Source organism: Misgurnus anguillicaudatus, chromosome 17 (genome assembly GCF_027580225.2).
Source record: "Misgurnus anguillicaudatus chromosome 17, ASM2758022v2, whole genome shotgun sequence".
Lineage (NCBI taxonomy): Eukaryota > Metazoa > Chordata > Actinopteri > Cypriniformes > Cobitidae > Misgurnus > Misgurnus anguillicaudatus.
This window is the reverse complement of record NC_073353.2, coordinates 14,565,553-14,582,100: the sequence shown is the minus strand read 5'-3', so window position 1 is coordinate 14,582,100 and position 16,548 is coordinate 14,565,553. Positions and strand designations below refer to the sequence as shown.

The window sequence follows — 16,548 nt, the reverse complement described above, 5'->3', positions numbered from 1 at the left end:
TTCACAGGCCACAATTTTGTTGCTGGTAAAATACATTTTATATGATTAAACTTGACTTTGGCATCCTAAAATGACTTTAATTTGAGCAAATTTACTTGGTTTAGCTAAATTAGATGCAGATTGAATTTCAAATGCAGTCTGACCACCCAAATTAGGACAACATTAGCTGGTATATACCAGGTCAGTATAGATCATATCATATATTTAGGTGCATAAAAACAGTCCAGTAAGGCATAAATAGATTTACATTGAATGAATATATTAAAAGTGGAGCAGGGGTGTAGAAGATTAACTGAAAAGATATACACAAAACCCCTCAACAACCACTTTAAATATTTATTAACAACAGCAGTCAAGAAATGTACATGAATTTTACTTTCAACTTGTTTATGCAGATTGTATTTTATATGCTTGATCATGTTTTCTGTTAAAAGTGATTTAAGACTTTTAATGACAACTGTCGAGAGGGCATTATTGTTGCCCAAAGTAGCTTACATTAAAATGATGCGCGAACCTCTCAGCTGGCGGGTTTCATTTGATTTCGTGTGCATTCAGGAATGCGCTGAATTTCTCTCCGCTCTTGCCCTGAGAATGTGCACGCAATATATATCTCTCCAATCACTTCCATGCAATTGTTGTATCTTTCCCGAAGTGTGTATGCGCTCAGACTGCGTCCTCTTGTGCATTCGCAAATCCATCACCTCTGGCGCGCTCTCTGGGAGGTGGCGCTTTGGTCCGCAACGCTCCGCTGAACGCGCGCGCGTCTCCACAAACGGTCGCAGCCGAAATCTACCCGCATTTGGCGGGTGTTAATGTCAAGCTCTGCATACATTCAATGCATTGTTTAGTGTTGCTGCAGAAGGCTACACGTGTCAAAGCAGTAGTGTTTAAGTGCCAGCAGAACGCGATTCACATTTTAAACAGGATCGCTTGAAATGCATATAACTTTACAAACATAAACAGGATTATTAGTGACCTGACTTTAAACAGATGACTGAGCGCGCAGCTCTCTGCACGGAGAGCGGCGCCACGATCCAGCTGATATTTTAAACGTGAGGGATAGTTTGCCTCCGCTCGCTTGTAAAGCATAAAACTGAACAAATACATGAGGATTTCTACTTTGTGTGCGAGGCGCAGCTGCTTACGACCTCTGGCGCGCTCTCTGGGAGGTGGCGCTTTGGTCCGCAACGCTCCGCTGAACGCGCGCGCGTCTCCACAAACGGTCGCAGCCGAAATCTACCCGCATTTGGCGGGTGTTAATGTCAAGCTCTGCATACATTCAATGCATTGTTTAGTGTTGCTGCAGAAGGCTACACGTGTCAAAGCAGTAGTGTTTAAGTGCCAGCAGAACGCGATTCACATTTTAAACAGGATCGCTTGAAATGCATATAACTTTACAAACATAAACAGGATTAATAGTGACCTGACTTTAAACAGATGACTGAGCGCGCAGCTCTCTGCACGGAGAGCGGCGCCACGATCCAGCTGATATTTTAAACGTGAGGGATAGTTTGCCTCCGCTCGCTTGTAAAGCATAAAACTGAACAAATACATGAGGATTTCTACTTTGTGTGCGAGGCGCAGCTGCTTATGACGCGTCGGATTAATGACTCAAAACGAAATAACAGAAATGCGGCACACTAATCGATCTCCCTCGATTATCTTATTTTTGCAATCGAAATGTGCAAAAATCGAAATTGAAATCGAAAAACGATTAATTGCACAGCCCTAATTGTACATATACAAAAAATCTGTTTTAGTAACTGATAATTATACTCTGACAGAAACTTAACATAGAAACCTATATTAGCAGTAGTACACATCTATTCCTCAGAGTTAACAAGCTCATTAATTAGACTCCTGACCAATGATTACACTGGACTTCATTCATGCAACGAGGGATTTGTTCATCAACTAGAAAACTCTCTTATCCCTAAGGAAAGACATGTGATGTCAGCTGACCCTCTGGTAGACCTAAAGCTGGCCATTGGGACTTCAGGGTGAGGTCCCCCCAGGCTAATGCTCGGACCAAGAACATAACAACCGGCACAGGTAAAAACAAACCCATGCATCTAATTGGATCTTAAGGGGCAAAAACATTCAGAAGGCATAAAAATAGACTGGAACACACAGGACAAATACATCTCTCTGGAATCTCAGTCTCTCGTTACTAATACCTGTGGAAATGTATCCGCAAGTGACGATTTCCATGGTTACATTTCTTATCTGTTATCTCCGTTCTCTAGAGTTCTGGTTTGAAATTGAAAAGGGAAATTTTCAAGTTAATTTAGATAATAATATGAGTAATAAAGGTGGAAGATTCAAGTTTCATATTTTACAGGAAATGCATAGCACTCCTTGGAAAGGAATCTATAAATGAATGAGGGATTGTATGCTTTGAAACAGTATAGGACTTCGACAGCACCACAGCTTGTTTACAGTATTTATATCTATATTGTAACCCGATTGGCTGGCTTCTACAATGAGTCAAATGAGGAACTAACCAAATTAATCTGAAATTAATTTGCATACTTTATTAGCTTTATCAAAAAAGGTTTGTTGGACACATTTACTTTTTACAAGTAATCCACTACAAGTTTTTTTTCCCACACAGAATTTCAATGAAGGTAATTCAGCGGTGTATAAAATGTGCTTTATCCAGATGGTTTCATGTTAGCCTTGGCTGAGCCTAAACCACATAAAAGAGTATAAAACAACAGGATGGGATATGCTCTCTCAAAGACCCCTGGCGCGGAGACATCTTACTAAGCAAAATGTCTTCACCCCTTTCCAGTCACTTTCATTTAATCCCTCATTCCTGACCCCTGCTCAATCTTTCACCATCACTACCAACAGCCCGCAGTTCTTTCAATGACCGTCTGATGTGCTCATCTGGCCTCATGAAACATAAGCAGAATGAATTTCTTTGTTTTGCTCTTACAGTTCAGCTGTTTATTCAAACTGCCCGGTCTTTCCAAGATATATACAGTAATATAAAGAATATAACTATGGATAGCTATAAAAACATAGCAGCAGAGGATAATAATCGGTTTATTTTGAGCGGGTGCTGCAGTTATGTTCACAGTCAATGTCTTTTCGCTCATCAGCTGGTGATCGTAATGATATCATTTATGTGATATAGTGTGGATAGTGCTTTTCTCTCAGAGCAGTGTTTCTCAATCACTTTATTTCTTAGTGTTTGATTATGTATATAAAAAACACACATTTTTCTAGTTAAATCAAGCCTTGGATGGAAATCGTGAATGGGGCTTTGAAATAGTCCTGTGGACAACAGTGCAGCCTTGAAGTAAAAAAAAGTGGTTTTAGTTATATTTGTTGTTGCAAATGAGTCCTTATAAGGGTGCATGCCACCAACTTAGCAAGCAATGCACAATAAATGATATGCAAAAGATGCACCACCGCCATTAAACATAGATAATGATATTAACTGAATGCTCTCGGCATGTACTCTATGTTCATCAAATAACTTTGCTTCAAATTAGCTTGATCCCGGTCTCAGGGCATTCAGAAATACGGCTTTGTTGGTAGAATCCGTAAAAACGTCACCCCGATTTTTCAGCAAAGTCCTCTAAGTGCACAGAAGAATTAAATAAACAACGGCACGCGAAACAACTGTTGATAACATTCATACGTTTGTCTCTTGCGAGTACTTGGACCTGAATACAACCCGGATGTGGCAGTGACATGGATTACAGCGCCCCCTAATTTGTGGTTTAGTTTCTTCCTTTTTACCGTGGGTTCACACCAGCCGCATTTGAGGCATCAAATTCAAGTTTACCGCGTCTAGTTTGCCGCTTGAACATTTTGAGTTTACTCGCTTCATTCGCACGAAAATACGCGTCATCCGCTCGCTTTCTGTAATCACGTCACTACTAGAGCAAGCTTCTGATTGGTTAAAGGGACACAAGGCAGCATTTTTATGTTAATAAATCATCTTCGTAAGTCGGTATATGGTTAAATGACTCATTACCGGACGAATGAAGACTCTCGCCCGCCCCTACAGTCTGTAGGAAGAATACCCCACTTGCAAGTTCGCTGTATCCGACCCGGTGTCCTTCAGTCTCGCAAAGTCTCAGATATCGCGAGAAGCAGGATCACTTTACGGAAAACAACACAGAGGCAGGAGAGCCAAACACGGCTAGGGATTGTTGCAAATGGCAGAGCCGGGGAAGAAGCATCGAAAACCCTTGACGGAAGAAAAACATAACTGGATTGGAAATAAGCTGATAAACTTGGTTCCGAGGGGGGAGGGACAACAGTTCGTTTTTACGACAGTGTGTTTGAAAGCATTTACTTTCAGACACTAGGGGGAGCTCATAGAGAAATATTACGCAGACTTGCCTGGTTTCCCTTTAACATGGTGCGTTTTACGACAAAGTTCACATTTTTCAACTTGCGCATTTCCCGCGGCAACGCTCAAAGCCTCATTTGTGCCCCGAGACCTCCAGACGTGATTCAACGCGTCTTCACATTGACTTAACATTGAAATCACTCGCGCTTAACGCCACTACCGCGGCTGGTCTGAACGCGGCATTACATTCTGACTTTCATCATTTGCAATGTTTGTGTTGCATTTTTTTTGATGTTTAGAACTATTTACTATGTCTTGCCCAAAAAATAAGTGACACAAGTCGGCAGCAAAACTTTCGAGATGAGAAACAACGTTTTTTTTTTCAATATTTGTGATTTTCGTTTTATTGCAGAATCTGTTAGTTGAGATCACGAAGAAGCCTCTGCATGTTTGTATATTTAAAAGCGTACATTTTGCGATTGAAATCGGCTTGTTTTTCTGGAGATTCTAGCGTGCAGGGGGGGCCTTCATTGTCTGTGTATATTTACATACTGAATAAGCGCGGCTTTTGTTTTCGCCCCCGCCCCCAAAGAGAACAGCGTGACTACTTAATAGGGATAATTTGCCCAAAAATGAAAATAATGTCATTATGACTCACCCTTATGTCCTCCTAAACTCGAAAGACCTGTGTTTATCTTCAAAACACAGTTTAAGATGTTTTAGATTTAGTCCAGGAGTTTCTGTCCTTACAATGAAAATCTACGGTTTCCATGTCCAGAAAGGTAATAAAAACATCATCAAAGTAGTCTATGTGACATCAGTGGGTCAGTTAGAATGTGTTGAAGCATCGAAAATACATTTTGGTCCAAAAATAGCAAGAAATGTGACTTTATTTAGCATGGTCTTCTTTTTCGGTTCTGTTGTGAACCGCGTGAAGTCACGTGACTGTAGTACTACCTCCTTATTTTAAATACAAACTTTGAAGGCGGGTTCATGTGTTTAACGGGATGTAAATTACCGGAGTGTAATCTCATATACCTTTACATGTTATGATGTAAATATTCCTCAGATTGTATATTTTATTCTATTACCAGACGTTAATGCGAAATCTGATGAAAACAATAGACTATATATCTATATTTCATGGATTATACACATTTCTGGACAAAAATGGTCATTGGATGATTCACACATCTGAAACAGAGTGGACTGGACTTGTGATCAACACAAAGGTAAAAAGTCCTGTTTATTTTTGCATGTTGTCATCCGAATTCTGTCACAAAATACTACATATGATGCTAGAACATCTGTATCTCAAAACGGCTTTACAGGGGGTATGGCTTAGCTAAATGAGATCTAAATAAGCCCTATTGTCTCTCCCGGTAGGGAAAAGTGTTAACTTTTCTTTCTGTATTTTCTCGGTTTGAGTTTTCCTGAGTTCCTATTTTCAAATGGCCTCAACTTCTCCAAATCTTATCAGGTTTCCATTAGGGCTGTGTATCGCCATCAATTTCCCGATACGATACGTATCCCGATACAAGGGTCCCGATACGATACGCATCACGATACAAGCCTATTTTGAATTACATTTTTTTTGTTCAGAATTTAGTAACATTATTATTATTATTTTCTGTTTATTGTACATTGAATAAGCAGTGTTGTAACAGTTGTCTTTTTGCCATTCATTTATTGGCTGTTGGGATAACTCATAGAAATACTTAAAATCCCAGTGTTAGTACTTAACTTATGTTTTTTTAAAGCAGTTTTACAAAGATGGTGCCTTACTGTGTTATTCTATATCTATGAATATATATCTATAAATATGCAGTCATACTTAATACTATTTAATAGAAACCAGATTATTAATGTGACAGCTATAGTTTGAAGTAGCTTTTCTCTAGACATACACTTTTCACATGCAAATCTTTGTCGTGTTTCTTCTCAAATGCGTTAGTACTGTTTTATAAGAGAGTGGCTAATAAAGCCCTTTGCATGGGTAAGATATCTGCGCTTTCGTACAGAACTAATTGATTTAAAAAACGCGCGCGAGATCCGACTTGTGTCCCTACTTTTCGTGACTGGTCACATTTGTGAAAATAATGCATTTCAGTTACTGACTAATAACTTTTTCATTGCCATTAAAGTGAAATTACTGAACCTAAACATAAACTTAGGATTTTGTAACCGAACTCCTCAAATATCCATTTAGTTTTTCTTTAAGTTAAAATTTTCTGTATGTCCCTCAATGACCCATACCAGTCGAACACTAATAAAACCAAACAGATAGCAATATATTTCATTTAGACAGTCTCTTCCTGTCTAAATATGTGTCTTAGCCATAATAAGCTGTAGTGTGCATGACTTAATGCCGCGAGTCAAAAAAGTGTGGTCTATCCTTTTCTCCACATCAAAACTAGTGAAAACAGAGAAAACTGTAAATGCAGCAGCCCGCTATCTGGTCTAAATACTTATTCCACCGCACATCCTATTATATGTGTGTTTGTGTGTGCTGAAGAGAGACAGAAGAAAAAACCTCCATCTCTGATGTGCCACAGGTGCTGTAAGCCCTGAAAGAAAATAAAGCTTCTTAACTACAATGAAAACACAGGAGTCACCAGCCAGCTGCTAAATGACACACAAGAGATGACTGAAGAGATGAAGGAAGCAAGATGGAAGAGGAAAGGGAAACGGGGGAGGCCGCAGGTGTCAGGGTGTCCAAGAAAAATGGGAAACCTGTGAAAAAATGTCCTAATGTGGAATGAACATCTGAGGAAGAATCGACAAAACAACAAAGGAAAGATGACAAAGGTCTCGAGGACTGAGACCGGGGCCAAAGAGCAGGAGTCAGGTTGCATGGCAAGGAAGAGTCTCCATTTGGGAATGTTTGTGGAGCGTTCCGGAACACTGACGGAGTCGTGCGAGTGAGAACACATTATACTCTCACATTCCTGTCATGTGGAAGAGAGGGAGTTTCCTTAACCCCTCGGGGAGGGCCGGTAACAGGGGGTGTGCAAGACGTTCAGGGTCTTCTGACCCTGGAGAAAAAGAATAACCTCATCCATCTTGGTAGTAAAGCTGTTTTCGACAGGACGTCTTCGGCTGAAGGCAGGTGTCGTGCTACAAAGGCCCGTGACACGAGGGTTTCCGGCACATATGAGGGTGTGCAGACAAAAGGTACATTTCTCTCCTTCATCAGGCACATAAATTATCTCAGACCCACTCCATGCCACCTGATACTGCAGGAATGCCTTCGCTCTGATCTTCTCTTATAACAGCCATGGAGAACAGAACTTATAAATCACATGTATGACCTGAAATCACTCAGACAAGTGGAACAGAGGGAAAACACTAATTAATTACCAGCGTGCTGTCTGACACTTCAATCACTCACCTACTACTGCAAGTTAAATCTTATTTGAAGCCCAGCATGAGTTTTCAAATGTTTTTTCATATTTCTTTTTTAACTAACTGATGAATATGGATGTTGAATTACTTTTTTTATTTTTGCACTTCATTGCACTTTATTTTATTTAGCAATTTTTAACCAACTAATGAATTTTTATTATAAAGCAAAAGTTTTTTTACATTACTCATATTTTTACTATAGACCATTTTGCAAGATGTAAACAACACTGGTCCAGAAGCACTTCCTGTTGTTTTTCAGTTTTTTAGCTTACATTTATTTTACATTTTGATTCAGTTCTAAATTTTCTGTTGGTTGTATTTTGTTATAATATTAATATTTTGTTCAGTGTTAAAAAGCTGAAACAGGAAGTGCTTTTGGATCAGTGTTGTTTACATCTTGCAAAATGGCCTACATGCTTTTTTGTATTTTTATTTTTTTATTTTATTTTTTATTGTTTGTATTTTAAAATATTTTATTTTAGACATTTTTTGCTTTAAGATATTTTAGTACATTAGCTTTCTGTTGGTTGTATTTTGTTCTGATATTAATTAATATTAATATTTTGTTCCGTGTTAAAAAATGTAACAGGAAGTGCTTTTGAATAAGTGTTGTTTACATCTTGCAAAATGGCCTATATGCTTTTTTGTATTTTATTTTTAATTGTTTTTATTTTATTTTACATTGTTTGTCTTTTATTTTTAATTGATTGTATTTTATTTTTAATTGTTTGTATTTTAAAATATTTTAAAATATTTTATTTTAGACATTTTTTGCTTTTAGATATTTTAGTACATTAGCTTTCTGTTGGTTGTATTTTGTTCCGATATTAATTAATATTAATATTTTGTTCTGTGTTAAAAAAAATGAAACATGAAGTGCTTTTGGACCAGTGTTGTTTAGATCTTGCAAAATGGTCTATATGCTTTTTATTTATTTTTTTGTATTTTCTTCTTTATTTTTTGTATTTTATTTTTAATTGTTTGTATTTTATTTTTAATTGTTTGTATTTTATTTTTAATTGTTTGTATTTTGTTTTTAACTGTTATTTTTGCATTTTAAAAAATTTTAAAATATTTTTTGTATTTTAAAATATTTTAAAATATTTTTTGTATTTTAAAATATTTTAAAATATTTTTTGTATTTTAAAATATTTTATTTTATTCTTGTAGACATTATTTGCTTTTAGATATTTAAGGACATTAGCCTTCTGTTGGATGTATATTGTTCTGATATTAATTAATATTAATATTTTGTTCTGTGTTAAATAACTGAAACAAGAAGTGCTTTTGGACCAGTTTTGTATTTTATTTTTAATTGTTTGTTTTTGTATTTTTTTATTGTATTTTTTGTATTTTAATTTATTGTATTTTATTTCATGCTTTTAGACATTTTTTGCTTTTAGATATTTTATTGCATTAGTCTTTTTGTAGACAGTAGAAAGAGGACAATAACGAGGAACAGAAAAAAATGCACAAAAAATGTAACTGAATTTACATACACTTTGTACTGTATTAATTACTATTAATTTCCACTAGGAAAAGATTATTTCATATTATTTTTAGGGTTTATTAAGAACAAGAGGGTTGGGTGTACCTTTAAGTAAACCTTTGGTCAGATACAGAGATACAAAACAGGGAACAAAAGCAGGGAGCTCAGCAACAAGAAATAAAATAGAAAGACACAAAAAATAAAATTCAGAGCGAGAGAGAGCGCAGAGAGAAGAGAAAGAAAGAGGTGAAGTGCATTAAAGCTGTCCACGCTGCTCCAATAAAAGGCTCTGAATGAGCAGAGTGGTAATCATAAAAAACTCCATCTATTCTGAGCCAGTCCATTAAGCAAGGCGGGGGGAGAGCGAGACAGTCCATTAAACAGACCGAGGGGGGAGAGAGCCCGTAAGAGAGAAACAAATGGCTATACTTCACTAACTCGACAAAGCTCTATAAATGCATTCAACACACTGTAGAGATACAGCTCTGTTCATTTTCCATTTCATCTCAACGCTGTGACTACTTCTAGATGAGCATTTTATTGAGAGAGAAGGAAAAATGAGCAAATGAACAAAATTGCAACAAAAGAGCAAGGCCGGTTATGAAAGAACACAAAATACTGGATCAATGTCTCCGTGTGGTTACACTCTGGAGAGCTTAATGGAAACCTTGAGATGAAAACCTTCAGTAAAATAACCAGTTGCACAAAAACTTTCCTGGTAAAGAACGCTTTAATGAAATAAGAACTCTTTTGTGTACGTGTGTTTTCTCCTGAACATCATTTTCTGCTGTGACATTTCTGTTAAAATACTTGCATCTATTCCAGTTAAATGTGTAACTACAAGACAGTTTGGTATTGATTCTCTAAAGAGAGAAAACAATGCACTAAACTCTAATACACTGTTTGCATGAGCATCCCAAGCTGTCCAAAAGAGCAACACAGGCACAACTACTGATATGAGTTTAGACAGGATCTGTTTGTCAGACAAGTGGATGGTGGGGTTTAGGGGAACCCATCTAAAATGTAAATTTTTGCACTTCCATTTGATGCCTCTAATGAAGCAGAAACTTTTCATTGAATGTATATGTACATTTACATGTAATGGTACACATTGACCTAATGATGATTTAATGAAGAATCCACCATGCTCTGGTGTTGTATCATCATGCTATGATATGAATAGTAGAAAGCTGATTTAAAATACAAAAGAGCTTTGAGAACCAATGTCAGTGTGCTTTTACCGTGGCTCTGTCATTCAGATCCTCCATCTGAGAGGCTGCAAGGGCTGAATCACTGCTGCTCCGTACCAACAAAGGAGTACCTGAAAAACAAACACACACAGTGATCAGAATGGACAACAACATCATCTTAAATGTGGCCCAGTTGCTCAATGAGAGCACAGTCATACATTGATTATGCTTAAACGATTAGTCCATTTTCTCAAAAATAATCCAGACAATTTACTCACCACCACGTCATCCAAAATGTTGATGTCTTTCTTTGTTCAGTCGAGAAGAAATTATGTTTTTTAAGGAAAACATTCCAGGATTTTTCTCATTTTAATGGACTTTAATGGACCCCAACACTTAACAATTTTAATTCAGTTTAATATTGCAGTTTCAAAGGACTCTAAACAATCTCAAACAAGGTATAAGGGTCTTATCTAGCGAAACGATTGTCATTTTGGAAATATGCACTTTTAAACCACAACTTCTGATCTATCTCCGGTCATGTGATGCGCCAGCGCGACCTCACATAATTGTGTAATGCCGTGGAAAGGTCACGTGTTACATATATGAAATTCACATTTGCGGACCATTTTAAACAATAAACTGACACAAAGATATTTATTAGTATCATTCCACATACAACAACGTCGGAACACTGGGGCGTAGTTTCGCCTATGTCATCTGTGACCTCTTGACGTGATGACATATTGCACATGACCGGAGATAGACGAGATGTTGTGGTTTAAAAGTGCTTTTTTTTCGCTAGATAAGACCCTTATGCCTCGTTTGGGATCATTTAGAGTCCTTTGAAAGTGCTATTTTAAACTGCATTAAAACTGTTAAGTGTTGGGGTCCATTAAAATTAGAAAAATCATGGAATGTTTTCCTCAAAAAACATAATTTCTTCTGGACTGAACAAAGAAAGACATCAACATTTTGGATGACATGGTGGTGAGTAAATTATCTGGATTTTTTTTAAGAAAGTTGACTAATCCTTTAATAAACTGATAACATGTGGGATCATGTAAACACATAAAACGGTCGTCACAGGTAGCTTTTTGCTCATTACCCTGATTTCGTGTGGCATGTAAACACCTTAACCGGCTTTCTTGCGGTTTTCTTCATGTGAGCATGTCTCCGCGTGTAAAAGATAAACGCAACACGCGGAAGTAAGCGCAACATAACGCATAAAAGTCTCCACTCGAAAAGCAGTTGGCAGAGAAACTGCGAAAATAAAAGCTGATGTAATATTTAAAGGTTCTGCAGACATGAGAAGAGGTACAAGAGTATAGCTTAAGACAGATATGTCGTCTGCATTTTGAATGACTATTATATACTATGGGCGGTGGCGTCACTACCTGTGAGAAACCTGACAAATCTCCAAGTCCCATCTAAATGCAGTTGTCTGTATAGCTGTTTTTTTTATTTGCATGTAAACGCATGAAAACGGTTTTCTTTAATAAGTAGATTTTTGCAAGTTATCCACTTATTCTGTGCATGTAAACACACTTAATGTTTTAGAGCATTGGGTTAGCAATGCAAAGGTCTTGGGTAAAGACACTTGACAAATGTTGATTTGATTTACATACATTGCATTTTACGCTTACGCATTTGACATGGCTTTTATCCAAAGCGACTTACAGTACAATCAACCTGACCACAAAAAACTCACCATGGTTTTGTTTCCTTTACTGGTTTTATTTATTTTTTATATCCCAATAATCCATCATATTACGAAGGTCAACTGTGCTATGAATATTGTTTCGAGTCATTTTAAATACATGACCACTCCTAACCCGAGCAGAGTATGTTGTATTGTTATGAGATTCGTTTCTCCATCTCAGCAGTAAGCTGAGAGTCTGAACCCAGAGTTAAACACAGTTTACATCTCACTTATTCACACTTCAACAGAGCGGAGGCCCGTCAAGCACCCTGTGTGAGAGAGGACGGCAAAAAACTGACAGCGTTTTAAGAGGGTTTAAGGGAATATTTTGTTCTTTTCCTGCAAGCAAACAGCGGCTGTCTCCGTGTCAGAGGCTTTGACACAACGCTTTGTACATTCCAGTCGACTGCTTCCCTCAAGCACACTGAATTCAGTATTTTTTTTTAGATCTGCTGCCTTCCATCAATAGTTTAAAACCCCTTTAACCGCGCATGTGGGCCTTAGCTTTTAATGCTTAAGAACACAGCTGACTGGCAGGAAGTGAACTTGAGATAAAAATACATATATACATATGCATGTTCACAAATATAATAATAAACTTTTGTGTGTTCTATATAGCTTGGCTCATGGTTGCTTAGCAACGAAAGATGCAACAGGAGAGCCACCTTCCAAGAGCTTTGGAAAGAAGGAAGAAGCAGCTTGACCTGCGTCAAAGTCTTTTTAAGGGGCGGTTCACATTTTGTGTTTTTTGTGCATGCAAATACATTAGGCGCGCGACAAAAACACTGAAATCAAGAGCGACGCACTTTAAGAGGCAAACAGTGCACGATTAATTTTTTATCCAGGTGTGTTGGTGACATACCCAGTTTAAAATAAATAATTAAACTTTTCAAAATGCTGTTTTAAAAAGCACGTTGGAGGAAAGCAGCGCAGTCGCATTTTCCGTGTTGATTTAGAACTAAAATGTGAACCGCCCATAAGGAAGTCACGTCACTGCGCCACCATGTTTGCAAGAGCTGTTATATACTGTGCAAAGTCCCTCCCCCAGAGAATGTCATTCTTTAACGGTTAACGATTGGCTCTTTTTTCCAATCTTTTTATTGCCATTTTGTCAGAACCAATTAAAGGAACAGTATGTAAGAAATGTATATCAATTAATCATAAAATGGCCCTGATATGTCACTAGACATTAAGAAATAATTTTCATTTCAAATACTTTTATCACTGACAACAGTTCTCCGGCCAGGATATTGTCATTTAAAAAGTGGAGTTGCAGCCCTCAACTGATGTTTATGTTGTCATGTTGTGTATTGGCCACCAGTTGTGAGATTGCAGTACCAGTTTTAGCCACAAGTTTTGTGGTTGCAGTACCAATTTTGACCACAATCCTACATAATGTTCCTTTAAATGTTACATAGACTGAAGATCAACAGCAATGTCCTTGCCATGAACACATTAACCCTCCCCCCCCCCCCCCCCCACACACACACACACACAACTGAGGGAGAGAAAAAAATTATAATAATGATTAGTAAAATAAATAAATTAATCAAAAAGACGATTGGCTCTTTTTACTGGAAGGTGGGGCTAGAGTGGCCATATCTCCCCCATTTAAATCAGTGAAGCATCTTGTTAATATTTAATTTCTTTTCCCCCGTTTAACATGCATTTTTAAAAAGGGCATGTGAACGGACCCTTAAAAGTTTAAATTAATTATCACTCAAACATGAAGCTAATAAAACAAAAGTCTTTATGCAGGCCAGATTATGTTTCATTTTTGACACTGAATGCGAGAGGCATAGAGGGGGAGTGCGGGCCGCAAATGGCCCATGGTCTGGCAGTTTGAGATCCCTGGTATAACACAAAATGGAAAAAAACACTACACTTTTAAGTAAGGTAATAAAAAAACTTGACAAAAAGGCAAACTACAGCACATTAGGGAATTTGGTTTTTAATGGAATATACAAAACAAAGCAAAGAACAAGAACATGCTCACAGATAAAGCATACATTGACTACAGTTTTATGTTATTAATATGTTGATCCTCTTATATATTTTTGTAGTCATTGAGTCTCAATTACTAAGCATGCGTACGCACACGTTTTCAAGAACAATTCAACAAAAACTTTTGTATCAAAATTTCTTCTAAATGTACAAAAAAAAATCAAGAACACCAAATAGCACACATACGCAATAATCACGTGCGCTATAATAAAATACTAGGCTATAATAATAATGTATATAATAATGTTGATATATAAAATGTACATATTTTATATTATAATATTTTCTTTATCTATACTATTATTATATATACAGTATATTATAAATTATTATAGCCTAGAGTTAATTTTTATACACATATAAAGAAGATGCACATAATGACAAATCTTCATGCTTCCTCACTTTTTAAATCTCTATATGAAAGCGTCTGCTTAATGCCTAATGTAAACGTTATGTAAATGTAATAAGAAGCCCAAACGTCAATCACTTAATCTCCTGTGGGTTTTATTTAAGATACAGATGCACGTCTTTGTCATGTTAATTAAATGCCAAAGTAATAAATGTCTTGGTTATCGCATCCAATACTTCTTATTACTCCAGTGGACACAAAGCACTGGCTTTCTCCAGCGACAGCAAAACCTCCCGAATCAAAAATGCAAAGCAAAACAGAATATTGCTGGTAATAGATATCATCATGGATTTTTTTTATAAGCTCTTTTGGTTTGGTGATAAATTGCTCAAAAAATTCTGTGGACCAGCGCTGCGGAAAGCCCTTATATGGAGCTAGATTGGGGGTGCTTTATGCAAATTGCCAACCTTGTGCACGCGGCCGCTCATGTAAAACACTCCAAATTCACTCAGGTGAGAACAAATATAAGAACTAATATGATAACTAATTCATGTGTGTATGCACATTCTGTGAATTAGGCGGAACGTTTTCGTGAGAAGTTTAAGTGTGCGTATAAATACGAAAAACGTACACAATTATTAGTGAATGAGACCCATTGTCATGGCCTATGTCTTTAACTCTTTCCCCGCCAGCATTTTTTATGATTTTCACAAAAAATTTAATGCCTTCCAGAAAATGCTCCTTTTTAAATATATAAACATACAATATATGAAATAAAAGAACAGACCCTCTGCTTTCTAACAAAAAAATCCGTTTTATCCTACCTTCATGTGTTCTGTTTTTATCACCTCTCAAATATGTGTAGGTTTCATCAAAAACACCAAATTTTGAGCAAAAAGCTGAGATAATTCCATTTTTGTGAAGGACTTTTGATAGAGATCAGATGCAGAGTGATCTTTAAAACATACAGAGACATACAGCTGTTGGCCCTAAGGCAATACTTCCGTTTTTTATAAGTTGCGGAATAGTAGCGGTATTGCAGATTGACGAGATATCTCGTCATTGCGGGGAAAGAGTTAAAGACTTTGCATGTGTTGTGTGTAATTTTTTGCCAAGCCTCCTTAAATTCTTCTAAAAGTTGAGCTTCAGTTTTTACTCTGAACACACCAATTCAACATATGTTGAAAGTGTAATGCATCTTAAATTATCCACTCACAAAAATAAAGTTTTGAGATATATATGGTAGGAAATGTACATTTCAATTTATATCTTTACATAATATACTAATGATTTTTTGGCATAAAAAATCAATCATTTTGACTCATGCAATCCATTTTTGGCTTTTTCTACAAATATACATGTGCGACTTATTGCTGATTTTGTGGTCCAGGGTGACATTTATGTCTCTAAACATTAATCCTTAAGAATAGGGTCTGTTCAAATCATAAGTAATGAAGATGCTTTCCTTAAGAAGAATCAGACATAAGAAAATGACTTTTTATCGTAAGTAATTTTCCCGTCTAACTCATCTATGGGTCTTTTAAACCTGAATATCCCACCCTTCTGAACCCATCGCCCCCAGCTGTTCCCTCACTTTCTACTGCGTACTAAAGCACAGTCCCTCCACAGTTCCTTGCTTTCCCCATGAGGGACATTAAGGAGATACAGTCCTCTCTCCAGCCCCTCCAAGCCCCCAGCTGTTCAGAGACCGCAGTATGAAGCTCCTCTCCATTCGATCAATTACACCTAACAAACAGCCCAACAGTGGACCAGGGCTTTATAATGCAGCAAAACGATCCTAATATAACAGCTCATGGGCATGCATACAGATAAACAAGTTAAATGTGAAAGAAAGGAGCACTGGAGTGTTCCAGAACATAATTTAATGTATATAATGCTTGCATGCATTACAGAAATAATGGCCAATATCAGTACATCATTCATTTGTTATAGTTTATAATAAATGCAAAGATTAATATTAAAAGGATTGTACTCATTATACTGTACTGCATTTTAAAATGCAGAATTTTCAAATCAAGAACTGATAAATGACTTAAAAATGTTCATATTGGCAAATTCATTCATATTGCACCAAAA

At 36.8% G+C, this 16,548-nt stretch overlaps 1 protein-coding gene across 3 annotated transcripts in view; it reads right to left on the bottom strand.

The window, feature by feature from the left end:
* pard3bb (par-3 family cell polarity regulator beta b) overlaps positions 1 to 16,548 on the bottom strand; it is a 441,444-nt gene that overhangs the window by 290,404 nt on the left and 134,492 nt on the right. For all 3 annotated transcript variants that reach the window (XM_055215428.2, XM_055215427.2, XM_055215429.2), the window contains exon 5: positions 10,448 to 10,527. In XM_055215428.2, coding sequence (XP_055071403.2) covers positions 10,448 to 10,527 — 80 coding nt within the window. The remainder of the gene's footprint in view (positions 1 to 10,447; positions 10,528 to 16,548) is intronic.